This window comes from Cyprinus carpio, chromosome A11, assembly GCF_018340385.1.
Source record: "Cyprinus carpio isolate SPL01 chromosome A11, ASM1834038v1, whole genome shotgun sequence".
Taxonomy (NCBI): domain Eukaryota; kingdom Metazoa; phylum Chordata; class Actinopteri; order Cypriniformes; family Cyprinidae; genus Cyprinus; species Cyprinus carpio.
The window spans coordinates 7,849,362-7,877,135 of record NC_056582.1 but is presented as its reverse complement, the minus strand read 5'-3'; the positions used below and the strand labels follow the sequence as shown (position 1 = coordinate 7,877,135).

General features: G+C 37.2%; 1 protein-coding gene across 2 annotated transcripts; it reads right to left on the bottom strand.

Annotated features, from left to right (window-relative positions):
* Positions 1-37: 37 nt before the first annotated feature.
* On the bottom strand, positions 38-27,732 carry LOC109063956 (dynein heavy chain domain-containing protein 1). 2 transcript variants are annotated; one of them, XM_042766999.1, is made up of 43 exons: positions 27,219-27,732; positions 26,275-26,730; positions 26,012-26,185; positions 24,867-25,070; positions 24,652-24,762; positions 23,597-23,753; positions 22,860-23,111; positions 22,620-22,763; positions 21,314-21,389; positions 20,969-21,189; positions 20,601-20,844; positions 19,513-19,670; positions 19,305-19,430; positions 18,950-19,226; positions 18,737-18,864; positions 18,455-18,653; positions 18,244-18,335; positions 17,924-18,137; positions 17,686-17,811; positions 17,492-17,589; positions 14,270-17,408; positions 13,957-14,083; positions 13,682-13,871; positions 13,300-13,579; positions 11,061-12,759; positions 10,384-10,616; positions 10,102-10,288; positions 9,613-9,715; positions 9,272-9,421; positions 9,009-9,200; positions 8,497-8,928; positions 7,980-8,394; positions 7,737-7,847; positions 7,480-7,650; positions 6,533-6,711; positions 5,424-6,434; positions 3,977-4,154; positions 3,780-3,890; positions 2,504-2,702; positions 2,343-2,434; positions 2,107-2,256; positions 1,356-1,978; positions 38-653 (listed from the first exon to the last, which is right to left on the bottom strand). In XM_042766999.1, exons 2-43 carry the CDS (start codon positions 26,637-26,639, stop codon positions 270-272), a joined length of 13,722 nt encoding a protein of 4,573 aa, XP_042622933.1. In that variant the 5' UTR covers positions 26,640-26,730; positions 27,219-27,732; the 3' UTR covers positions 38-269. The 2 variants fall into 2 exon arrangements, with proteins under 2 accessions (XP_042622933.1, XP_042622934.1); XM_042767000.1 differs by lacking the exon at positions 27,219-27,732 and having other exon boundaries at positions 26,275-26,387; positions 26,470-26,605.
* Positions 27,733-27,774: the final 42 nt, after the last annotated feature.

The window sequence follows — 27,774 nt, the reverse complement described above, 5'->3', positions numbered from 1 at the left end:
ATATACAAACACACACTATTCATTTCATAGGGGCTGTTTTGAAAATTGCTTTATTTTTTGGTTAAATTCACAGACGTGAATGTACACTAAAATGCTAAAAAATGACAGAAAATTACCTATAAAGTCTGCTAGTAATGTACTGCAACAAATGTATGATAATCTGAACAATATTTCCAAGTTTACTCTAAAGAAAGATAAATCTGCAAATTAAATATTTAGTAATAATGCCATAATATGAGCATGTTTTTTTTCACCATTTCACACAGGGTTTATTGTAAGAGAGTACTAGTTAACCTAACACGCCTCATAGCACAGAGGATTGGATCCAACCTTGTTTCAAGTGGAACATGGATGATAATATTGTCATCGGAGAGATCTTGACCTCCATCTGCAGTTTGTCTGTCTACATACATGGGGCAGCAGTACAGAGGCTGGGGTGATGAATTACAGTGTGAGGTTTTAGAGGAACAGATCTGGTCACCTTTGTTCTCTTCAACACTGACCCAGAGGGGTGGGAAAGGGGAAGGATTGGGGGACTCAGTGTCTTTAAGAACTCTTGACCCTGGATCCCACAGCGCCCCATGCAGCTCCAGTCCAGACAGGCAAACACCACTTATGGGTGGAGAGGATAGGGATACCATATCATGAAGCACCTGAGTGACAAAATGACAAACAGTATGGGTAAATCATATGGCACTTTGCTTGAATACAGCACACTTTGTTGTCCCTTTACTTTTTTGCCATTGAAATTTATTTATTTTTGAAGTGAGAACTAAATGTTTGATAAATTATTAAATAGTCAACAGACCGCTGGCTAAACGCTGATGTTTAAGGCACACAAAATGAAAACCATTTCAGCATTTTCAAAGTCATCTTCTGATTGGTTGAATTCTACAGGACTTCTGGGAGACGTGTGTGTGTTTGTCGCATTCTGGTAACAGTCCACCAGAAAACAAATCCATTGTGACACCAAACCTGCTCATGGCAGAAGAAAGCTGTTGTGTTTACAACTGTGACAACGGTCACTTATCAGGATAAACTAAATGCTGGATTTTCAAAAGTATGTGAAGTTTACAAAAACTAACTGCGTCATATTGCCTCTTGGCCAGTCTTTGGCCAATGAAAGTGGCGATGGAGTCCCGACCTTCTACCATCAGTTTGAATAACATGAATTTAATCTAGTATAAGTAGCAGCTAGATTTAAACCCATGTCTGCATTTCACCATTCTCCATAAAATCTCAGTCCATTTTCTAAATTTTTACAGTAATTTAACTGTTTATTGCATTCTTCAAACTCATGCTAAATAAAAGTTGACAGCTTAATTTATTTTTGTGTTTGAGAAACTGAGATTTACCTTAAAATTCAAGCAGTAAAGACTGATATCCTCGTCTTGGATGTGGACTGCATCTCTGATCAACGCTGCTAGAAAGCCTCTGGGATTGAGAAAGGCAGCCAGTCGATAAAGACGAGGTTTAATACTGGATGACTCCTCCCACAGGTATGACCTGAGCTGCTCTGCTTGAGTCTCCAGCCGTGAGAGAGCTGATGATGTTAGATACGCAGTAGAGGAGCTTGTCATGTTATATTTAACTGGCTGAAAGCTGTCTAAAAGGAGGGAAGACACCAGTGCATCCAGATGCTCCCGCTCTGCCTGGAAGAAACAACGCAATGGACCAAGAGAAGCAGATTCCATTCCCATGCCAATGTCCATTTTCCTCAACTTGTTTTGTAAAGTTAGCAGCCTTTCCCAAGCTGTCCGATAGTCTGGAAGTTCTTGAGGTTGCATTAAAAGACTGGTGTCTCCTCTGACTTCAGCGTAGATATTCTGTGACTGATGCAGTAGAATGCTGAGTCTATGACTTTTTAGCTTCACCAGTTCACTTGCCATACCTGGACTAAAGCCCAGAATGAATGGGTCTGTACTGCTAGTAATGCATTGAATACAATGCCTCAGGTCTTTCAACAGGCCACCAGCTTCTGCAAAAATATGAGTGTGTGACAATTAATTGAAGCATTTACGCATTTATAAATATAATATTAAAGCTTTACTATTATATAGTTATAGTTTATCATGGAAATTTAAGTAATAGAGTGTGTTTGCATACCAAATCTTCCTGTAAAGTTAATGATATCTGATAGAATGTCTTTGCCATGCCCCCATAATGTAGACGGCTCTCTTAGACATGCCCTAATCACACTCTGCACAGCTGCTCGATCTTCATGGTCTGACACGTGGCTCCCATAAACCAGGTGACCTGTTGAGAGAGTAAATCAACCAACATCATCAAGTTCATACTGAACCGGAGAGATGCATTTAAAGCATTACATGTCCTAGCTGTACCTGCTATGTACTCCAATGCTCCGACAGGGTCACTACAGTGTTTGGCTATGCAGTGATGTGCATCAATCAGAGCAAGTAGATCTTCCTGAGTCCTATAAATGGAAAAAAGTTTGAGTTACTTTTATAACTTATGTGCACCAATATCAGTTTAAAATCCTCACCAAAGGTAAAGCTGCGCTTGGCCCAGGTGTTTGAATGTTTGTCTCTGCCGCAGGATAGAGTGCAGGACAGCACATCGAGTGTTCACAGTGTTTTCATGAGAGGAGAAGGGGAGTGTCTGCTTTACTGAAGACCACAATTCATCCTTCAGGTCCCAGGAGGAATCACACACCAAGTGCAGGGCTCTAATCCTAACAGCAACTGTATCAGATGATAGATTATACACATTAGACAGCATTTGTATGCTGCAGACAGAAATAAACTGATTTACTTTCTCTTAAAAGGAACCCTTTTTTTTATTTGTATTTTTTTTGTAATTTAGACCTGCTCTTGCCACATATACCAAACTTGTAAAAGTCTGGGAGGGGTAAAAGTCTCTTTTGCACATCAAGGCTGCATTTATTTGATTAAAAATGCAATAAAAACTTTAATATTGTGAAATATTTTTACCATTTATGGTAACAGTTTTCTATTTGAATATATTTTAACATTTAATTTATTTCTGTGATGCAAAGCTGAATTTTCAGCATTATTACTTCAGTCATGTGCACATGATCCTTCAGAAATCACTATGCTAATCTGCTAATCTCAAGCAACATTTCTTATTATCAACAATAATCATTCTTATTTTTATAACATATTTTTTCAGGATATTTTGATAAGTAGAAAGTGCAAAAACAGCATTTTTTTTAAATAGACATCTTTTGTAACATTATAAATATCTTTACTGTCCCTTTTTAAAAAAAGTATTCATTTACCAAAAAAAAAAAAAAAAAAAAAAAGAATTTAAACATTAAATTTAAACAATTGAAAAAAATAAATTATGTACAGAAGTGTAAAGTCAATTATATCACAGTGATTTCAGCTCTCATTTACAGTCTGGCAATTTATTCTCCTATAGTTTTTCCAAAAAGACAAACCCCAGGAAACTAAAGTGAGGTCAATACAGGTAAAATTTAATTTAGTCCGTTTTGGGGTTTTAATATATTGAGATATGGCATTAAATAACTGTTAGCTATTAAAAAGATCTTAGAAAGGCTACATTACCCACAACAACAGCCTAAACAGCGCCTATACGAATATTTGGCAATTGGAGAAATATAACGAAGACAAATTATATTTTTTGTGTATATTTTTGAAATAACTCACAATAAGACTATTCACAATAAGACTAGATTGCGTTGAGGAAATAAATATGGTTCATGTAGACAGTATTCATTATACCATGCTGCAGACATTTCAGCCATCATGATGTGTAATGAGCGGAGCATTGCCTACCTGGGACTGAGTGAGTCCTGTCACTTCTGGTTATGAGCCACAGTCTAAACTGTGGATGCACAAATCTTCCTGTACTTGCAGCATTTAGAACCCTGCCATCTGTCTCCAAATCTGTCAAATTCCCAGGTGGTTTAAAATGAGATAATGAAGTCTTGTAGGTGTCGTTTGTATTATTATTATTGTGTTATTAGAGTCACCTTTTCTAGTGCTGTACACTACTTGTGTTAACTTGTTCACAACTCTGACATCCCAGCAGTCCAGCAGATGACAGTTGTTCAGGACTAACCAGTGGCCATTCTGGACAGCGCTGTCTAGTGCCGAGAGAACAGCATTTCGATGGCACCCAGACCCGAAAGAAATAACACTCAGCTTCACCTGTTGACAATAATGACAGGCTGCAACATAATTTAAAAGTATAGTTATATTTCATAATAAAATAATGATTTTATTATAAAATTAATGATCACTCCTTGTGCGGTAGCATATTATGGCCATGCTTTTATTGATTGGGAGAGAGAAAGGTCAGAAAATAATGAGGAGAGAAGGGGAAATGTCACAAGTTGGACTGAGCAGCACAGACCACATGTGTTAACCACTAGGCCAAAGCTCTGACTTTTAGAATTAGATTTTATTTATTTCCACATGACCAGGCCAGTTATATATGTTTCTGTGACATCCATAGAACAGTGCCATGACTTTATTACAATGACAGTCCCCCAGGAGCACCTTGGAGTGTCTTGCTCAAGGACACAATGTTGGCAACAATAGAATTGAAACAGCAACCTTCTGTTTTTCAGAAATGAGCCTAAACCACAACATCAGGATGTTTATATATGGAGTTAACTTTGAAAGTCTATGCACTGGTGGACGGTATGCATACGCTACTGTCTGCGTCAAAATTTAAGTATACTTTGGGCTTAAAAATATCAGCTGCACACGATTAAAATACTAGTTCTTACTGCATCACACTTCTGAATTTCCATTTTCATTTAAAAGTTTAAGCAATTTTGTTGTGTGTAGTAATGAAAATGTTTATTTAGTTTTAGTTAACTAATATAACCCTGGCCTGCCTATCCAATCAATGCAAGGACAGCAAATCAAATTTCACTTACAGGCCTATTAAAAACCTATTAGTAACTTTATTTATACTTTTCTGATATTTTCTTCATTATATTTTTGATATTTTCTGCCTCTCCAAGCTCATATGTGATGGGAAAACTGAGAAGAATGGTATCAGTAAAGTTTTCAGCTTTATTTTAATTAGCAAAACCATTTTTTTTTGTCACCAAAAACAACACTGCTGCAACAGTAACTTACCATTTTATAATTTCTGTTTTCATTATAATTTTAGTGTACATTCTAGTAATTTAATGTAATTTGTATTATTATTATTATTTTCTATATTTCTATTTAGCTTTAATTTATTTTATATCCATTTTAGTTTTAGTCATTTTAGTACTTAAGCTAATTTATTTTAGCTAGATGCCAAGGCAACATTTAAAATTTTCATTAAAATTTCATTGAATATTTTTATTTTATTTTATTTTTTTTTTTTTTTTTTTTTTTTTTTTTTGGTTTACTTTATTTTAGTTTAGTTTAGTTTAGTTTATAGTCTCCAAAATTACAGCTGCTACAGTAACTTACCCCTTTGTTGTCCACTTGGCACTGCGCAATTTGATTAATCAAGGGGAGAGGGTGAATGCTTACTGGCACTTCTTCATTTTTATCTGGTAAATGTACAACAACAGGACCTTGATTTTTAGACAAAAGGTTGGAGATCATTTCCGCAGAGCTCACTGGAGGATCTCCAGGACATGAATGCAGCAAATGTCCTTGCGCACAGGTTGCAAGGTCCTCCTCCACTGCCGCAAGCCAATGAGGACACAGCGTCTTCCAGAGAATAGCCCGCTGCATTGTGGACAAATGAGAGTGAGACTGACAAGGGACCGGTCCAATCACTGTGGACGAAGGAATGTGCAGGTATTCCCGCCATAGCTTGGATGAATTTACCAGAGATGATACAAGGCCACAAAAGGGTTCAATCCTCTCTAACAGAAAAATATCATTTCGAGCACATGTTTGAATCCAGCTCGGCAGCTCGGGGACAGACTGTGCAGACGGTGATAAAAAATGCTCTGAAGACTTCCAGTTGCTTAATCCTCTGAGGAAAGTGACTCGTTCTACCTCAGGGCATCCCTCATTGTGCACAATAACAGCAACAGATACCAATAATCTGAATAAAGTGGAATGGTTCTTGAACAAGCGGGGTTTATACTGAGAAAATACATGAGACACAATATTGTAGGTAATCTCAGATATGACTGCTGTGGACTCCATCACTCTATGAAGGCTCATGTCTGAGCTCTCCAGGGCTAAAGCTGACCGTAAAGTGAGCAGGAAACCACGAAGAGTGAAAAGGTAACATGGGGAAAGTCGGGCCACATCCTGCAGAGCGTTGTACAGGGCTGTGGCGAGCTCTGCTATTCGATAAAAATCAGCCATCAGGGCTTTGTGCCGATCTATCTCTTGGGATAGTTCCTTGATTTCTGTCTCAAGTTCAAGAGAGACACTCTGACACATACACACGTGTGGAAGGAAGTCGGGGTCCTGGAGAAGTGGTGTGGATGCATGCATGACATAGTCCATCAAGGAAACCTGCAATCACAATAAAAATGGACATTAGGACGTGCTGTTAGGAATATTTTAAAAAGCTTAGCTTTCCATAAAAGATCTAAACTTCTTCACCAGCCAACCTTGTTTTGAAAAAGTTCATGCTGAAGTGTCAGTTTTTTTGTTTGAATTTGACGATGTTGAGTCCACAGTTCTAAACACACAGTCTGCATCAGTTCTGTCAAGAAAAGGTCCTGAACTTCAGACGTGCTTGAAGAAAGATCAATCATTTGAACCTCCTCCAGGAATGAAGTGTGAATTTCTAGTAGAAAATGTGGGAAATAAAGTGGATTAATAATACAAGGCAACACCTCATAGCAAAGCTATTCAGACTAGAGTCCATGAAAATGTGAGAGAGAAACTTTTTTTTAGGGCTGTCAAAGTTAACGTGTTAACTTAAGATTTTCATTCAGATACATGATTCATATATTTTCATTAGATTAATTTCAATTTATTTCTGTCTTAACAGTAAAAAAAACCCTGCATCTAATTTTGTGAAATCTTTTCTAGGCATATATGCACTTGGGAATAGCTTGTATTTGTGTTGTACTTTTCTACGAAGTTTCTCTGTACTGAACTAAATATGTTGTTCTTCAGGTTTACACATCCAATGTTAAAAGTATTTAAGAAAAAACTATATCAAGTAAATATATTCTTAATGATATTTAAATAATTAAAATACATTTAGTACAATAACAATATAATACAGTTCCATTCTAGAAAAAATATTTTGTCTTTTATAATATAATATAATATAATATAATATAATATAATATAATATAATATAATATAATATAATATAATACATGTATTTTACTATAGATGAGGTACATGAAAATATATAGATGCCTTTTTAGGAAGGGGGTCCTATTCCCATCAGCATATTTGGGGGTCCTTGGTTTGAAACATTTTGAATTTTTTTTTGCCCATTTGTGAAGCACATATTGAAGCCCTGCTTCAAAGACTTCAAAGAGGATCATACTATGACTATCCTGCAGAATCAACACATCACACATCCTTAATCTCTCACCATGTATCAGCGTTTGAACTGGAAGGGAAGTACTCATAATGAGACGAAAGTCCGGATGAGCAGGTTTAACCGAGTGGCTCTGACCAGGGGAACTTGCTGGCGTAACAAACATCTGAAGGATTTGTAGGTTTGATGTTGCTCGCTCAGTATGCGTCACCAATACTCTTAGACCTGCAGTGGATGAAAGCAAAATGAGCTTAAACCGTTTACAGCATAGATACGAAAATGAAACTGAAGAAGCCTTTGCAGATGATTACCTTCTTTTGCTCCATGATTTAGTTTATCAAATAACTGTGGATCATCAGCAGAAACTATAAGTCCATATTTATCCCCCTCATGGGCTTTTTCTTCACATCTTGTAACCTGACCTGTAACAAATCTCACCATAACTGAAAGATACAGTATTTTTAAAATGCACTGTAAAAAAAGGTTCTTTCTTTATTTAGGACCATTTTGTTTTTTAGTGTGTAAGATATATAAAGGCAGGCTGTCATACTGACCAGGAGGAAACGACGTCTGAGAGCTGGGTTCCTCATGTTTATGATGATCTGCCAGTAGAGGACAGCGCTGAGCCCAAGCAAATCTGTGCCCCCAAAGAAGAACACTCTGGACCAGATCAGTGGAATCTCCATGGATGCGATGCAAATCTAGTCCAAGTATTCGATTTAAGGCAATTTGAAATGTCTTACTGACAGGAATAGCCACATAGTGGTCACAAGTTGCAAGGGGGACATCAATGAAAACTGTTGCACGTGGGTCCTCCAGTTTCATATTAATTGCACCATCCAGACAAAGTTTGTGCCACTTCTGGAGCAGCTCCTGTCGAACATCAGGCCCGAATGGACCCAAGTATGTAACAACAGCTGCCAAAAGCAAGGCGTCACCTGGAATGCTGCGATTAGCCAACTTTGCTTCCTTTAATATATAAAAATCTGAGTCAAATAATGGGTTACACACACATTGCTTGAATAATTCTTGAATTGAAATTGAAATACCCATCAACAATTTTAGCTATACCTTTCCTGCTGACATCCAATCTTTAATGAGACATTCAACCAGTTTGATAGCAGCACATGTGTCCCTTTCTTGAGCTTCTGAGGTACTAAGCTGGGCCTTCAGCAACTCCATGTCTTGTCTGTTGAGCTTCTGCCTTCTCTCCAATTCTTCTAGTCTTTTCTGCTCTGAATCCTCCTGCAGCCTTGCAAGTCTCAACCTCGCTCGACTCTCAGCCATGAGCTCATCTAAATTGCGTTTTTTTGCCATTTGAGGTGCCATGTGGCGCTGTATGCAGGCATACTGGTATACCGCTCTCACCCAGCGACACAAAGACTCACAAGTCCGGCTTACATCTCGCACAGAGCTTGGCTGAAAGCATGGTGCCTGTGTGATCTGAGCCAACTTATGAATGGTCTCATCTGTTAATTTAGATATGTTGAAAAATTCCAGTTCCTGGTGGAGCACATACAAGAGAAAACTTTAAGACAAATCAAAAAAAAAAAAATTGGGGTTCAGTAGGTTACTTTTTTTACCTGAAAGAAGCTGGATTGCATCAAAAGTTGTTTGCTACTGTCCCACCCACATGGACGGTTGAATAACATGCATATAAGATCCATGACCATGACAAATCCATCAGGTGGCATCCTATAGTGCCGCATCTCATCCAAGTCAGACTGGCTCAAAGCCTGCAGTGCCTCCACAGCTGCTTGGTACAGCGGGCTTACCTGCACAAAACCAGCAACAGTGAAAATCCCATTTCAGTGTCCGATGTGTGATCATACTAATCAAACCAGACCTGTTTAAAGGCATCTTGAACTTCTTGCTGAACTCGGTGTGACTGATCCTCTAGATTTAAAAGCCATTCTTCTTCCTGTGAACTTTGGTGGTGGGTTTGTTCCCAGATTTTGTATGCCCCATCCACTGATTCCTGCAGCTGGTCCAGACACTACAACAGATACATGAATGCACGCAATAGTAAGAAAAATGACATTGTGATCATTTTAGATCTGAGCTATTGACACAAAGCTCCAATCTTTGCTCCATTTCCTTTCAGCCTTGAGCAAGTAAAATCACTTTTGAACATAATTTTCGTCACATCCGATTGCTCCTCTATTAACAACTGTTGCTGAGACGTACCTTCTGTTTTTCCTCACATTTGGCCCTAAAGCTCAGAACGTCCTGGGTGTGCCTTGCAGCTGTGTCAGTCATGTCCTTCACATGCGCTAAAACCTTTGCCAAACTAATATGTGAAAACAAGTGTTAAAAAAATAAACACAAGAAAATGTGCATACACTACTGTTTTAATGTTTTTGAAAGAAGTCTCTTATGCGCACTAAATATTATTACAATTAATAAAAAAATAAATTTTAATACATTTTAAAATATAATTTATTCCTGTGATGGCAAAGCTGAATTTTCAGCATCATTACTCCAGTCTGTCACATGATCCTTCAGAAATCATACTAATATGCTGATTTGCTGCTCAAGAAACATTTCTTACTATTATCAGTGCAAATGGTGTTATATTTTTGCATCCTTGCTGAAGGAAAAAAAATAATTGACTCCAAAAATTTCTGAACAGTAGTGTATGTTTAAATACATGAGTGGTACTAGCAGTCCCCTCACCGGTCATCCTGAACTCTGCTTTGCTCAAAGAGGTGGCGGCAGAAGAAGGAGAACTGGACCATCAACTCTACGTAGGACCGAGGGCCAAACGGTTGAAAACGAAACAGTGTGGCAGCATATTTTGTAGCCGATAAATGTATTCTTGCCATCGCCTCAGAAATGCTAGCTGCTAAGCTATTCCTGGCAACTAGAAACACACAGGCACAAACTCTTTCAAAATATGAAACAGATTACAAAACAATGCATTAGGAGCAGAATTATAATTATATTCAACAGATTCACCTGTTCTATCTGTCTTGGGAATCTGATGGCTGGCTTTTAAATGATACAAGGCACTTTCAGCTAAAGCCTCACAGGTCCAAGGTTGGTACACTTCTACACAACAGCAGAGACTCAAAGCCTTGGTGATATGAATCTCCAAAACTGAAGATTTTACGGTTTGTCTTTCACAGTTGTCCCAGAGAAGAGGATAAAGAAGGAATACATGAGTATTTCTTTGGATGTTTTTGAAATACCTGGACAAAGAGGGATGCACAATATCAGTACTATAATGGTTACCTTCTGATATTAGAGAATTTTTAATTTAACAGTGGGTTGATATTGAATATTTAACTGCATGCTCAATTCTCGTATTTTTACATGTAGATTACCTTTGCCTAACACTAATTTAATCTATGAAAAAAATTATATTTTATTAATCTTTAGCTAATCTCAAAATGAATATCCATTTTTTACCATAACATGATAATAATTATAGATTTTTCAGTATCTGCTTGAAATTTATAGTCAATGCATTCATTTTTTCAGTGACATGATCTGCTGCAAAATCACAAGAAATCTAAGTATAAAAAGATACAAAATGATGAACAGAAATTAATATGCATAATTAAACATGCAATTGAAACAACATCAGTATCTCAAGTAAGTAATACGAAATGTAATGGAAACTTATACTCTACATTTCAATAGCTCTGGCATCCTTCGTCAAATTCCTCAGTTCCTCATCTGAATATAGTCCAGGGAAGCTTCCATTCGCCATCATTACATGCAGCTCATCCTTAAGAGCCTGGCTAGTGTCTTCGTGAACCAGTAGAACCAAATGTCCACCCACCCCAATTTGGCTACGAACCCCTTTCATCATTTCCCACAACTTGGCCTCATTTTCAGGATGAACCTCAATTAGTTGATATCCCAACAGAGTGGCTGCTAGGCGTACAATGGTCTTTCTGCCTGTTTTCTTTGCTGCTCCAAATAGAGCCCCGTGTCCACCAGGAATGAGAAAAGCGCGGATGATATGCACAAGTTGATGTACATTTTGGTGATGCACAGCCCAGGTAGGACTATAGTAAGTGTTGTCAGATTCCTCTTTATTTTCTTCTCTGCTTTTAAGAGTATGAAATAGTTGGTCTACCAACATATCTATGTCTCTTTCCCGATACACGCATTTGAATTTAAAATTATGATGCTGAAGTATGTTGTTCAGTGGTTTACAAAATTCTGGACTGAAGACCATTTTCTGGATGGAAGAAGCTGCTTCCTGTAGAAGCTGAATGAATGTTTTTGCTGTGGTTGTTGTTAAAGGCATATGTTGTGTGGTTAGCTCTTCATGTGATTCTGGTTTTTGATTAATGTAATCATATTTGTTTTTAACAGAATGAGAACATTTTAGATGCATTTGAGATGAACAACTTGAGAATTCAGTTGCAGATTCAGATTTACACTCTGATGTTCCTGGTTCACTTTTGGCCTTTCCATTATCTTTTACTTCATCATTACCATATGAGGATCCATCCTCATCACTTCCTGGGTTATACAAGCAGGAGTTGTTCTCTACTGCATAGCTCTCTTTCCTCTTTATCTGAACTTCTGCCATTCCAAGCAAGGGAATCACATTCTCTTCCAACTGGGAAGGGGTTGAATACAGTTGCTGGTTTAAATTATGTTTCCTTGATACAGATGATTGATCTGTAGGGCTTGATATACCTTCTGTATATTCCCTTGACAACCTAGTGCTAAAATTCTTCTCAGAAACTTCAGCTATAATTGAGAGAAGTTTTTGGCGTGCCTCCTCTGAAGCTAGCCGATCACCAAAAGTGCGCAAACACTCATGCATCCACAGGCGGGCGATGTTAAGGTCATGAGCTGCATGACTAAGAACAGATGAAGAGACACTCCTATAACCCAGACTACTATGAAGAGCCTGCTGGACATTAAGCCTTGGCTTCCAGAGGTACATTCCTTGAAACACTTTGTGAACATCATGCAAAGAAAAGATGAAGATTGGACTGTGTAAGGCAGGAGTAAAACATTCACGCACTGCAAAATACACGTCAAGAGTTGAGGTTAGGACGCAGTTTGTTATATTTGCAATCCTCTGCATGGGTTGTATTTCTTTCAGCCATGGTTGCAATTTTGAGGAATGGATAGAAAACAGGATTTCAGAAGTCATGCTTGGGAGAGTCAAGATCGTGAAGAGTCGAGAGAGACGTGGAGAGATCCGATTGCTGTTGACTCCAATAGGAGCACTACAAGTGCCTAGATAATTAACGGCTCTTGATTGAAACAGCTTGAAATGAGAGCCGTCTGATATCAACACTTCACCTCTAGAAATACACTGACGCAATGTCTCTAGAGTCACTGATGTTTTTTCATAAACATCTGCAAAATAGAAGATAGGGAGACTTTAGTTGTTACTCTTTGAATACGCAAAATTTGCTACAAGTGCACTTGTTACAAGTTTGTTACAAGTTAATCTTACTTTTACAAGTTAAAATTACCAAAAATGCTTGATAACAAAGGTTTTTTTTTACTTTATTTCATCAATGATATCATGATATATGATATAACAATACATGAAAATGTGCATCATGAAAATAATTTGTTTTAATTAAAACATTCTGGAGATAAACAGTCCAGGATAATTAAAAAAAGAAAAGGAAAAGAAAAATAAAGGAAAAACCTAAAAGAATATGATATGATATATGATATGATTGCAATATTGTACTTATAATGTTATTTGAGGAGCTCAAGTTATTGAACATTTTGACTTGATCCCCTAAAATAAAATTATACAGCAATTAATCCTGCAAAAAAATTAAATATGGTAAATGAAAGGTTAATATGCATGACAGAGATTTTGGTTTATTATTAAGAGACCCTTCAAGCTGCTTACTCGATCTGCCTCTTCTATAAACTCACCAAATGGTGCTTCGTGAAGGTCATCAATGAACAAAAGAAAGTTTGGCTGCTTTAAGGCCTCCATGTTCCTCACTTGAGTCTTCTGGTATCTTACTCTCTCAAGTACCTTGCGCAATTCAGAAGAGTGAAGGCCTAGACAGGCTGGTAAATGCATGTGGGGTCTTGTTTTTGATATTAAAGACTTGCACAGCATTGTTTTGCCAGAGCCAGACTCTCCCACAATAAGGACTGGCTGATGAACATCCAGGAGCATGTCCAGGAGATATGCATGTTTTTCATACTGTATAAGGGCAAGAAGTACAGACACAATTTGTTCACTTAATAAATTCAGGGAAAAATATATATATATATTAATATGCACTCTATGGGATAAAAGGCAAACCTGAGGAACAGATGTGAAGCAGAGCTGTGGACTCTTACGCATGAAGCAGTTGATGAAATGAGTTGTATCTCTCATTTTCTCACTGAATTCAAAGAAATGCTCAAATACTGTGCCTTCTGGTGGAGTCTCAATGTTACAATGGCTCTTATACAGAGCCTCTCGTACAAAAAGATCAAAATGTGGCCAGTGTCTACAATGAGAACAGGCATATTCTTTTACATATATCATAACAACATCTAAGATTTAGTATAATAACATATAAATTACATATATACCTAGGGTGCAAATGTCCTCCAAATCCCCAAATGTAAGCTACAATAAAGAGGTTTCTTGCTTGTAACCACCACTGAGAAGAGGGAGCCATGGCATCATTGCAGGGTGATTGGAGAGCTTGTGTACTATCTAGTGAAGAAAGATGTGGAAGCTACCCTTATATGAATTAACAAAAATTGTTTGAATCAGGTAAATAAAACTTTTCAGCAGGTAAAAAAATCATACCCTCTGAACCTAAAAGCCTGAACTATGGAAAATCACTGCAAAGTTATAAGTCTCTTAAAAGATAAATTATTAGATATTTGTATAACCTACCTGTTGTTACAGTTTTCCTTGATGTGTATTTCAAGCCTCCTCCCTTCCCTGAATGCTCCAAAAGGGTGTGAAGAATCTTAATGAAGGACATTATTTCCTGCAAACCATCTGTAATCCTAGATGATTGTCTGCCTTCACATCGATCACTCGCCATCACTGAAGAAACTGCTCTGTTCTTAAGAAATGCTAGCGTGTCAGGGAAAAGCTCTTCTGAAAGGTGACTCCACATTTCCAGAGTAATCTGGTCCACATTTTGCTCAGTAGAAAGTAAATTCATCTCACTCTTCCACACAGATCTCCACAGGTCTTCTCCAGAAACATATACCAGGCTGCAATGTGTCACTACAGAGGGGGTTGAATCACCAAGGTCTGTGATCTCAGCTAGTATTTTCAGTCTTGATGGCTCAATTTTCTCTCCCGATGAAAGGCATAGATAGGGATGTTCAAGATCACAAAGTGTAGTCAAAGAGTCCATCCAAGCAGGTCTGCCGAGTGGATCACCATCCAGCACAATCCATTTTTCTTGCTGTTTTTGTACAGTTATTTTCCTCTTGCAAGGAGCAATCGACAGTGGCTGTTCTGAGTGTCTTAATGCTTTGGTGAAAGCTCCATCAAACCAGGAGTTGTCCTGACCACAATATCCACCAAAAAACTGTTTGAGGGACAAGGTATTAGGAAATATAACTTCTGTGCTCACAGAGGTCCAACATGGCTTAGGCAAATAATAATGAATGTCATTAAAATCTCCTGTAGGATCACCAGTAGGTTCAATGTCCCGAGCCCTGGACAGTTTTTGAAGTGCAATAGAAAGGGCTTTATACAAAGTTGTTTTTCCGCTACCTGCTGGTCCGACAAGTACTACAACATTGGAGAGCTTCAAAACTTGATGCAGAATCAACACATTGTGAAGTATTTGTGTGTCTGCATAAAATCCTTGTTGCTGCAACTCATCGATGACTAGATTTCTAAGGATCTTTTGTTCCCCCTCAGCAATGAACAGTTGTGGACTGGAAAAGCACCTTGCTTTCGGAAAGATTTGCTCAGATATTTTACAAAACTGTGATGCTCTCTTTGGATCTGAGACAGTATACTGCATGACTGACAGAACTCCTTTAATTGCCGCTTGCTCTTCTAACTCATTTACGATCACATTAGACTGACTGACAAACTTGAAATGCGATGAATAATGTTCTTTGACCTTTGCGGGTATTGTTTCAAGTCTTGTATAAGCAGATCCTGTCTCATTCTGACTACAAAATGTACCCTTACCAATTTCTTCCAAATTACGAGAGAGATGTAAATGTGTTCCAGAGACAGCAATCACATTTCTGAGAAGGACAAGCCATGAGGTCTGGTGACCACTGACAAAATCAGGGAGGCAATGTGAATCCTTAGCAAGGCTAAAGAGAGAGACCAGGCGGCGACTTATGGTAGCTGCTTCAGAGAATCCAAATGACATCAGCATCACTTCTGCAATGGTTCTGTAGTGTGGTTGCATAAATGCAACAGGTCTCATTGCAGTTCTAAGATTTTCTGGTATCTCAGTTGAGTAGCCATTAGCTGAGATTGTGACACATCCATAGCTTAGCATGGCCTGAATATTTTTTCCAGCAATGTGACATTCCACCTTATTCACTGTACTGTTATCTTTTTTGATTAATTTTCCACTGCTACACTTCCCAAATGAGCATGTCAGCTCATGTGCTTCCTCTTGTGCTTGTCTTTGAACTACTGATAAATTTTGATGAATTTCAGTCAAGCATTGTCCCAACTCAGACAATGTCCCTTGTTTCAACAAATCCACTGAATCAAGCACAAGCCAAGCCCCAGATTGAAGAGCACCCAGAAGCATTTGGGAAACAACTGAAGTAGCAGTGTCTGAACAACACTTCAAGATAACCACTTGTCGTCCCAATGCATAACCCAACTGCACAGCAGTATGCTGCTTGCCTGACATGTGGGGTCCACTGATGAAAGCACACTTGAAGCTTGATAAAGCAAGAATTATGCCCATGTAAGCTTGTTCAGTTGAAGGACTAGTCACCATCGTCCAGTTATCAGGTCCGATGTATTCATAGCCATATGGCAACTGTGTGCACAGAATATCAACACAGACAGACTGATTCTCTTGAGGTGGAAGCAAATTAGAAGAAGGTGCATTATCATTTGGGATAAGGTAATATTTGATAAGCTTATGCCATTCAAAAGAGGACTCCAAGTCTCCTTTTACTTCAGCAAGCCCATCTGTTTGGCCAGAGTGCTTCATGGTAAGCATAACCAAGGCACGCAGAGCTGTCAAGATTTGATATGTTTTTTCATTTGAGTGTTCTTTTAAAAGCTGGCACAAATAATGGAGTTTTGCTGCATTCTGGGACTTGATTCTTGTCCACATGCCAGTATGTGATGACTTCCGGATCGTGCTACACCACAAAACCTCCTCTGCCACCAAAAGGCATTGCAAAGGATATTGAGATATTAGATGCAGAAGTGAGGGAGGTTCATGAGCTACTTTTGAATTGTTCTCTTTGCTATTCCCAATCAGGTCTGGGGTGCTAGGATGATTTTCAATGTTTGAATGTTGCTGGACAGCTAAGCATTTCAGAATGGCCTGTTTCACTGCATGATATAACTTTTGCTCAAAAAGACTAAGCCAAGCCACAGGATTGAGGTTTGGCTCAAGAGGACCAATGAAGGGCACATGTTCTCCAAATTCTCCATATACACTGTGTATGCACATTTGCTGATTACTTAGAGCTGTCAAGTCATAGTCACAGCAAACACCACCGTCAACTTGAACATCAAGCTGTTTAACTCCCTTAAAGCATTTCTGCACCAGTGGTAAAAGGGAGGGAGGTTCTGGGAGCTGTAAAGAGAGAAGTTTCATCACTTCTCCATCACTGAGAAAGTAGAGTCTAGGGAACTGGCTTCGTGGTGACTCCATGATGTAGAGTAAGTGACTGGAAATCTCCTCCATTGTTGTGAGTCCATTCATAAAGACAGCATGTAGACTCTGTCCTTGTAAACTGTCAGTGGCCTCTGTTGTTGTACCCAGTCGAACAAAACTGGATACATGTGGGTCATTAACAGTGATTTGAATGATTTCACGAAACATCTTATCCACCGGGTGAAACTTCTCTTGCTACAATAGAGAAATTGATTAGTTAGAGAAAACTGATTTACTTAAACTGCAGTAAACAACTAAACATTACATCAAAAACATACCAACTCAGACTTTTGAGCGTGCACTGATGTTTCATTGAACATTCTGCTTAAAAAGATCCATTTTTGCTGATATCGCTCAAATATATCAAGCAATTTATCTGTAAATAAAAGCAAAAGAAAACTATAAATCAACATTTCTTACAGCCTTCTACTGTACATATTTATTTTTTATAAATTTGATCTCATGAATATACCCAGCTCTTGTAAAAGCAACAGCCAGTGTTCAACCTCTTGCTGAAACTCAGCAACATGTGGAGAACGCAGCATATCAGAAAGCATCAAAACACTTTCCTTAGTCTGAGCCAAAAGTGCCTCTAAACCTGCAAAGAGAAATGAGAAAAAAACAACAACTCAAATGTATGTACAAGACAACTGTACCATCTGTACCAATGGCTGAGACCAGTTGTATAGATGGGAGTGTATATAACTTACCAATAATGGTGAAGGTTCCACCATCAATGATGTGATGGTTTGGTGCATTTTGAGGTGAGACATTTTTCTCCTTTCCATCACCTAGTTGTGGACCCTGCTGTTGCTGGACAGCAATAATAAACCTGGTATGAAGAAATTCTGCCTGTTCCCAGTGCCTCTGAAGTGCTCTGAAATTCTGTTCCATGTCTGCCTCAGTTTTGGCATCTAGATAGATCTGGAAGCCAATACACATCCACATCCATAGTTAACAATGATCCAAAAACTGTTAATGTTAAGTATTCACATCATATGTTTATAAATGTAAACTGGTGTTACTGAACCTTGTCGATTTTATTTAGATGCTTCTGTAGCTCTTTGGACATGAGATCAGCCAGCGTTAATTTCCATTCTGGGTCATACAGCAGGCCAATTCCTACAGAAACAATTCTAATAAGGGTTGATTCTATATAGATATATATATATATTAGAATTTCATACTAAATTAAAAACTAACCTGACACTTATGTGTTTTTGTAATGTCACTTATCTTACCCTTTGAGATGTTTCTCCAGTGCTTGGGCTTCAGTGTAGGGCTGCTTAGCTTACTTAAAACAGGGAGTAGCTGGTTGAACCCCTGCAAAATCTGTAGGGTTTTCTGCAGCAAAGCATCATGGGAGGGTATAACTTTTGCAAATGCCTCTGCCTGTCGTAGCCATTCACTAACCTTGCCTTGTGCTTTAGCAACCACAAACTGCAAAGATGTAAATTCAAGAGAAGTACTGTAAAGTTTTATAAATACATGCAAAATCTAAAAGAACTGTTTGGTGTTGATACCTTCTTGAACTTAAGCAGCTTCCACTCATGGATTTGTGTGGACAACACGCTCATCAGCTCCCAGAGTCCTTTCCTTGCTTCCATATTCTGCCGTGCTACTGTCACAAAAGTGAGATCCAGTAGGTGACCTGAAAAAAATAAATTAAACCACTGACATGTAACCATTGCATTAAAACCACTAGAAGAGAGGTGTTTAGGGGTGTGATGTCTTACCTCTCAGAATTTCACTGGCTCTGCTCTGATCATTCAGCTGCTCAGCAATCACGTAGAACTGACTGTACAATGCTTTCAGCTGGACAAGCATTTCCTTGGGATTCTGGTCAGGGTCGAGATAGAGTCTAGAGGTGGCTCTTGAAACCAGGTTGTCTAATTTGTTCACTAATAAAGAAATGTTCTTGTCCAGTGTATCAAGCATAGAAGGAAGCTGCTGGGTAACTATGTCTGCAGCTGGTTTCAGGAGCTGAACAAACTGATCCCACAAGTCAACTACCTGCAGTAATAGTTGTCTTTTAGACTTTGACTGAATTTGCAACAGAAATCAATGACCACGTTTTCACATCACATGTACCTGCTTCAATGAAAGAATGTCATTTGGATCCATGTGTGTATAATTCCTTCTCACAGTCTCCTGTAGAGAGTGGAGATCTTCCAGCCTCTGCTGTATATCACCTAACATCCTCTCACTGTGCTGTACCTGGATATAATCATGCTGATTAATTACTCCGCAGTTCACAATGATCGACCAGTACTGAAAAGCAGTATGTCAAAGTCAATACCGTGTTTGAAAAAACTGTAAACTGGTGAAAGGTACTAGGCTCAGACTTCATGACTTCCACAGCTCTTTTCAGCTCAGAAATGAGGTTCTCAGAACGTGTCTGCAAATCGTCACACAGTAGCTTTAGTACATCCTTGTCAATGGTGCCTAAAATGGAACCTTAACACAAAAACAGAAGAAGAAACATTTATACCGATGCTTGATATACAGACATAATCGCTCTATTTCTAAACTTCACATTTCTGTATATAAAAATCCATTCTTTTTCTAAATCAATGTTTAGCAATAAAATATAAACAACTTAAGACTGACCTACCATGAGCTCTAAGGGTGTTAAGTGGTATATGCTTCTATCGCAATCACAAGTTGGTCTGATTGTATTTTTAATAAATGATTTATAGTCGGTACTTTTAGATTGTATTATTGTGTCAATCAAAATACTTTGTTGCTTCAGAAAAAATTGTGATTGTTGTGAAATTATGTTGGGATGTTTTTATCATAGATATTTTTAAATTCCTAATGAGAAAATGAATGCCAAAAACAAGTCTGGAAACATGTCTGCCTCTGAAAAGTGAGCAGTCAGTATTATTGAGATTGGTGTATTAGCATATACACTAAAAAGCACAAGTACGTTGGACTCACATACAGTATATTGGGTCAAAGAGATCATTTTAATTATATGGAACTAATGTTATTAGTAGTTCTCAGTATTGACTAAAATATAAGTAAGCATATAATAAATCATCTTGATTGTGATATATATATATATATATATATATATATATATATATATATATATATATATATATATATATATATTTTTACTGAGCATGTCACAATGAGTCCTGTGATTACTTAATGTAACTGCTGTAAATACACCATTCATCTTTCTTCATTGACAGCTATTCAAGTAGCCGTTTTCTTATGGATTAATAAAAAACTGGAAGCATACAGAGCAAAAATTGCATTATACTAGCAGATGTATTGGATATTTTTGAAGGCATGTAATTGATGTCCCTGTGTTGCCCTAGGTGCTTAATTAGGGCTTTTTAAAATTAAATTGGAATTGTAGATACTTGAAACACACACCGATATCCTTTTGGAAGTTGGAGATTTCGACAGTGAACAACTTATTTGATGTAGTGAAAGATGGAGGCAAGCTGTGAACTCTGTCCATCCAAAAATGAAGTTTCTTGATCAGCTCCTCATATTTCTGGGGGGAACATCCACTCAAAGTCTCTAGAGAGGCTGAACTCCACTGACCAGTGAACAAATGAACATCTGCCAACCAAGAGTGGCTCTCACACAGCCACTGCACCTCTGTAATGGCATCCTAGACAAGAGAATCAACAAGAGAGTTTGTTTTGTGGAGTAGTAGTGCTCCTGGATATATTTGTACTGTTCTAGGCATAATATGTATTTGAATTTAATGCATACAGATGAAAAAGTCAGAATACCTGTGTAATCTTGTTCTGCTCATTCTGAAACTCTTGTGTTCCGATGTGAACCTTCAAGTTCCACTCCAGCAGTCTCCGGGGAAGAGGCTGATAATGGCCTCGCACTCTCTGTCCCTGAACTCTGAGAGAGTTCATTCTGACTGGCATTAGGGTTTGGGGTGACATATCATGCTCCTTTTGTGAGGAAACACTGCCTGGACCGGTTACTTCACAACATTTGGCTTTAAATTTTGAAGAAAAAAAAAATAATACAAAACATGAGAATGTTATTCTACATGTTGTGTATGCTTAATATTAAAGAAGAATGCTACTTTTTTATTTAACGGTACATGCTCTGCTGGGTACCTGCAATGTGGTCTTCAACACAGCTGGTGGACAAACAGCCTTTAGAGTCACGTGACAAACTGCAGGAGTCAAACACCTATAGATCACATCAACAGTTTAGCATAACTTTGTGCAAAGGAAATTTTTGAATTTACACTTCAGTGCATTGTACTTCAATCCTAAAAGTATGTTTTTTTTTTTTTAAACTGTACTTGCAGATAATATAGTATTAATTCAATCAATGGCCACTTAAGTTTACTTAAACACTCAAAAATGTATATTCTGTCATCATTAATCTGTCATGGTAACCAAACAGTTGCTGGTCCCCACTGACTTCCATAGTAGGGAAAAAAATACTGTGGAAGTCAATGGCTACCAGCAACTGTTACCATCATTCTACAATATCTTCTTCTATTTTATCTGAAGCATGTTATTCAACATTCAAAGTGAATATAATTTAATATGTGTTAAATTGCAATCTCAATGTGTAATTACAAATACATTTACATAAAGTCATGGCCTAATGGTTAGAGAGTTTAACTCCTAACCCTTAGGTTGTGGGTTTGAGTCTCGGGCCGGTAATACCATGACTGAGGTGCCCTCGAGCAAGGCACTGAAACCCCAACTGCTCCCCGGGCGCTGCAGCATAAATGGCTGCCCACTGCTCCGGGTGCGTGTTCAAGGTGTGTGTGTGTTCAGTGCTGTGTGTGTGCATTTTGGATTGGTTAAATGCAGAGCACGAATTCTGAGTATGGGTCACCATACTTGGCTGTATGTCACGTCACTTTTTTATTTTTATTTTTTTTTAATAAATGACACACAAGTTTCATTAGAAGTGACATTAAAGTTTTATATAAAATATTTTAGTTCACTTTAAATGTTTGTCAGTACATTTGGCAGTACACTTTAACCATATTTCCTACCTACTGTACATTTTATTTAAGTGGGTCATATACTCTAAAGTTCAGCTAATTGCATTTCTCAAATTTAAACTAGTTAACTTGTTTAATTGCAATTTACATTTAATTCAATTACGTGTACATTCAGTTCACACAAAAGTATATTGTTTTAAAGTATATTTAGTACTCTTTTGAAAATATGAATAATAAAAGTGTATACTTTTCAATACTTCCATCAATGTGGTAAAAAAAAGTCCTTATTTGTAGTAGTATGCTGATACTAATAAAAAGCATTTACACTGCTAGACCAAAAGTTACAGATGGAATAAAAATGATATCAAAATCATCAAAATGAGAAATAAATAACTGTAAAATTTGACAAATTCCGGCATTATAGCAAGACCATGATTAATCTACTTTTTCCTCACCTGCAGGACAGAATCTGTTACTAATAACAATGCTCCAAGCAAAACCTTTTGAAACAATTGCAATGGAGGGAAAACAGTAAGCTGACCGTCTGCTCCAAAGATAATCTCTGTCTGGAAGAGACCACCCTGTTGTTCCCGTTCTCTCTGAAAGACAGTTTAAAAGTGAGAACATCAAGTCCAGACTACATTTAATTCTCAAATCAAAAAACAATTCAGAACTAAAACCCTGTAAACCCTTACTTTTAAAACATTGTTTAGGAATGCAGTGTTCTCCCGCTTTGAGATGGTGACAAGGTTTTGTACAGTCATGCGGTCAGCTAGAGCAGCGAGGTTTCCCAGCCACCGTAAGGCTTGCTCTGCCTGACTGAGCTCTTTCTGTAGGTTTCTATGATAGGTGAGCTGAAGGTGTAGGGATTGAGTGCTCTGGTAGAGCTTTGAGTTTTCCACTTTCATTTGGAGCTCCTGATGTGCTTTGTAAGTCTCATCCCTTACCTGCAATTAAATGATGTTACTAAGAGCAGTATATATATGTATATTCACATTAAAGAGATACTTCACCCAGAAATAAGTGTTCTCTCATCATTTACTGTATTCACCTCATTCATTCTGAACCTGTTTGACTGACTTTCTTCTGTGGAACATAAATGAAGCAGCTTTGAAGAATGTTCAAGCTTCTCTCTCCCATACAATGAAAATGGATGGGGACCAGGAATGCAAGAACAAAAAAAGCAGTAGTCTATGTGATATATTCCATGTGGTATATTCCAAGTCTTCTAAAGTCACGATTTTGTGTGAGGAATGTAAGTCATTATTTACTGAAAATGCTTGACAGCCGTGTTAACTATTACATTTCAATATGGAAAAGAGCAGCTTGAACATTTGTGTTCCATGAAAGAAAGTACTGTTTTTGAATGACATGAAGGAGTAAATGATCAAAAACTTAGAATTTTGAGTGAACTTAAAGTGTTAAACATTACCCTACTAAGTGTCGCAGTGTAACAATGTAGGAAACTATCTAAAGAAGCTTGAGCTGCCTGACTCTTTTCCAGGAGTGCAGTTTGGAAATCTAATAGTGTGTACATCCTTATATCATCATGTGGCAGCCAACTGACTTGCTTGAGCTCCTCAGTTAATCTAAAAAAAATAAAAGAAGCTTTTGAGATGAGCAAAATGTGAATATTTATAGCAACACACATCATTAATTTAATTTAACCCTGTAAAACCTTACATATGAAACCATAGTAAGTTTTACTGATCCTTTAAATAATATATATATATATATATATATATATATATATATATATATATATATATATATATATATATATATATATATATATATATATATATATATTATTTATTTATATTTTTTAATATAATATATTTATATAATATATATAGTAAGAAACTAAAGCTCATCCTGAAGGAGGAAAAAATACCTGTTTTATTTCAGAGGCCTAAAACTAAGCAAAATGCAATTTGTCGAGGTTGCTGATATTTATATGGCCAAACAGTAAGATTCTGATAAAAAATTAAAAAATTCTGATAGCCTGTAATGTAAATCACTGACATCTTTATAACAGCATAAGAGACTATTTACATAAAATGCATATAAATATCAGTTGTCACTCTATATCTCCCAGTAATATGTTTCAGTGAGATGATATTTAAATGTTTGTTTTTATGATCAAAGTTCTATAGTTTCAAAACATATATTGCAAATGCAATACAATGATGATTGAGAGATGAACAAATTTACGTTCTATAAAAGCCTGATGTATCATATTTGACACTCACATTTCAACATGATTTTTCTTAAAAAAATATATATATTATTTCATTATTTCATTATTATTTAAAATATTATTCTTATGTTTACTTTATAAAAATGATTAAAAATTAAATATTTCCTAGCAAAAAGACACATGTATCAAGGCCTGAAGGTGGACGTTTTTTTTAAGACCTTTTACTCCCTAACAAAAAGTTTGCACATCAAATAAAACATGATACAGTAGGCTTTTTGGACAAAAACCTGGCGAGATGTAATAAGGCACCCCTGAATTGGGGCACTGCTATCAGCAGCTGAGAAGGAAGGAAGTCAATCCTGCGTTTGACAGTAGCCTTGTGTGCATTCCTGTGCCACCTGAAAAAGTTTTCAAGGTTACAGTTAAAAAACCTGCTTGTATTAACAACTATATAGTCACACATTCCAAAGTTAACACAACATTAAGACTAAAGGTAAGTCACCTTTTGAAGGTCTTGCGCAGCACAAAGTCTCTGAAAAATGGGATGTTTCTTACAGCTCCCCAAAGCACAGACTCTCGTGTCCACTCTTCCAGGCTCCAGAGCTCAACGCAGCAGTCGTTCTGCACATGTATTATGGTTGTGAGAGTGTTGGTGTAGTAATCTGTGCCCGCTTCACTGTGTGAGACCACTCGCAAGTCATATGGTCTGATAAAAGAGAAATCAGACTTAATCAACATAGACTTACTCAAAATGTATATTAAAACTAAAATACTGTACTGCAAATAAACAAGTTAATTTAAAAGAAATACATTTAACCATCACGTTTTGTTCTGATCATTTCATTTCTTTTTCCCGAAAATGCTAATTAAAGGCATAGTTCACCCAAAACTGAAATTCAATTACTCACCCTCAAGTTGTTAATAAACCTGTATGAGTTTTATTTCTTTTGTTGAACACAAAATAAAATATTTTGAAGAATGTTGGTAACCAAACCAACATTATGTTGCAGAACAATACTACTGAAGTCAATGGGGACCAGAAACTTTCTGGTTACCCACATTCTTCAAAATATTTTATTTTGTGCTCAACAGAAGAAAGAAATTCATACAGGTTTGTAACAACTTGAGGGAGTGCAAATGATGACAATTTTTATTTTGGGGTGAACTTTCTCTTCAATGTTATTACGTTGGACTAAATATTACTGAGCATCTTGTTATGATATATTATTATTAAATAATGGATTGAATCTTTTCGTCAGCTTGTTTTCTTTCAGTTAGAATGGGTTTTGTATTTCTTTTTGGAACTGTTTAATAATAGGCCTCATTGACCTGAGCTTATGTACTTCAGTTTTTGAATGAACATTCACAAAACATGTTTTATTTATTTATTTATTTTTTCACTCAAAAACAGGTGGTGAATAAACTCAGATCAAAGAAACCTACGATCAATCAGTGCCAAACATAAATACAAAATCTTGGCCAAGTGAAAGAAAACAAAGATTGAATACAAGATTTGGGTTTAATGAGAAATTTGCAAGCAATTTTTATTCTGAAGTTTTATTGAGATTTGCAAGTAATCTTTATTGGGGAAACAGCACTGGGATTTTCAATTTATATATATATAATAAATAAATAAATGACTGGCACCTGTAAGGTCCATCTTCAGAAGCCTTCAGATAGTAAAATTCATGTTCCCCCAGACGTTTTTCCTTGGCTAACATCTCAACTACCTCACGTCCGGTGAGTGGTTTGTATTTAGGTTTTCTATTTTTCTTGGTTTTATTCTTTTCTCTTGGGACTGCAGGCTTCTCATGTCCAACACTTGAAAACACAGACAAACTATTTACAATCTTCAAAGCACAGTACAGAAAAAGTGAACGAATGGAATAAGTTGGTAATACTCAGCTTACTTGAATTTTCTGATGTTTGAGCACTGAATGGCTCTGACAGGTGTCCTGAAACGGGGCCCTTCTCGCCACACTGTCTCTCTGACTGGCAGATCAGTGCCCACCTGTGATACTAACTGAGGCAGTTTAACAAAAGACAGATCGTACTGCGGTGGAGACAATGGAGGGCTGAGGGAGCGAAAGGGTGAGGGTTCACACCTGAATGCTGGTGTGGCAGTATGAGATTCACGAAACCGCAGTCGAGGCTGGGAAGCTGCAGGTTCAAGACTGCAGTCTGCTGAGCAGTAGAGCTTGTTTCCTCTCTTGCTTCGGGTGACAGCAGGTTCTTTGAAGCCATCTCCTCCAGTTTCTCTCTTGGGTGATGACATGGTTACAGAGTCAGTTTGAGATATCACTGCCTGCACTGTGAGTCCACTTCAAACCCATCTTCTGAAAAAACATCCAGTGTTTCATGATGTCCTGGCAACATGAATCAAAAAGTAGCATTTGTCAAAATATTGAGCACAAATTAGGTTAACTTGACTACTTAATACAGCATAACTACCATTACAATACAGGCCTACAATACCTCACAACAGAGAAAACTAAAAATCTGTCTGAAATATTTCAAACGGTGTAACGTTAACGTTAGTTGTTGAAACTCGAAGCTTGACAAGTTGACAGTCCACAGGAGCATATTTTAACCTAAAAGTATACTTATAAGTACACTACACCAGCGTTAATAGAAATGTTATATCGCCGTTTTCACGGTTTATACTCTATATGCTACCAACGCAACGTTTTTGCGGCTTTAGTAACGAGGAACTGCAGAAAGTTTGTTGATGGGTCACAGTCACTCAGACGAAAAGATAACAAACATGAAGCTGTTTTGATAGATGTGTGATAAAAATAAGCATGTAACTATTTTAATAATTACATAAGAGGTGGTGTGTGTAAGTTTGTCCTACCTGGGATCAAATCTCAGCGCGTCTGTGTTTATTACGCGCTTTCGGTTGTCATGGCAACGGTAACAAACTCTCAAACTTTCACAGTAAAGAACAGAAAAGGGTTTTTACTGCAAGAAAATCAGGAATAACCACTGATCTATATAGATATATATATATATATCTATATTATAGATCAGTGGGAATAACCTTCAGAAAAGCCCCATTTAAAGGGGCCAACGATTGCGTGCTTAGAAATATATTAATATTATAGAAATGCCAAACCACGTGAGCTATTAATAACATATTTAAGATTTTGACAAGATAAAGACTAACTGTAAGGTAGCTTACTAGTGTCATAATTTGTTATTAATTCCGTGTCATTATACCCGTGCTGGGTTTGCTGGTCTCAGGGTTATTGACTAAAACTGCAATTAAAATTAAAACCATTAAAAATATATATCGTTATTTGTAATAAATATTACATAAAAATATTTTTACAATTATTTAAGCTAACTTCATATACTAAAAGAACGAAAACTAAAATAAAAATTAACTACACAAAAACTATTAAATGCGT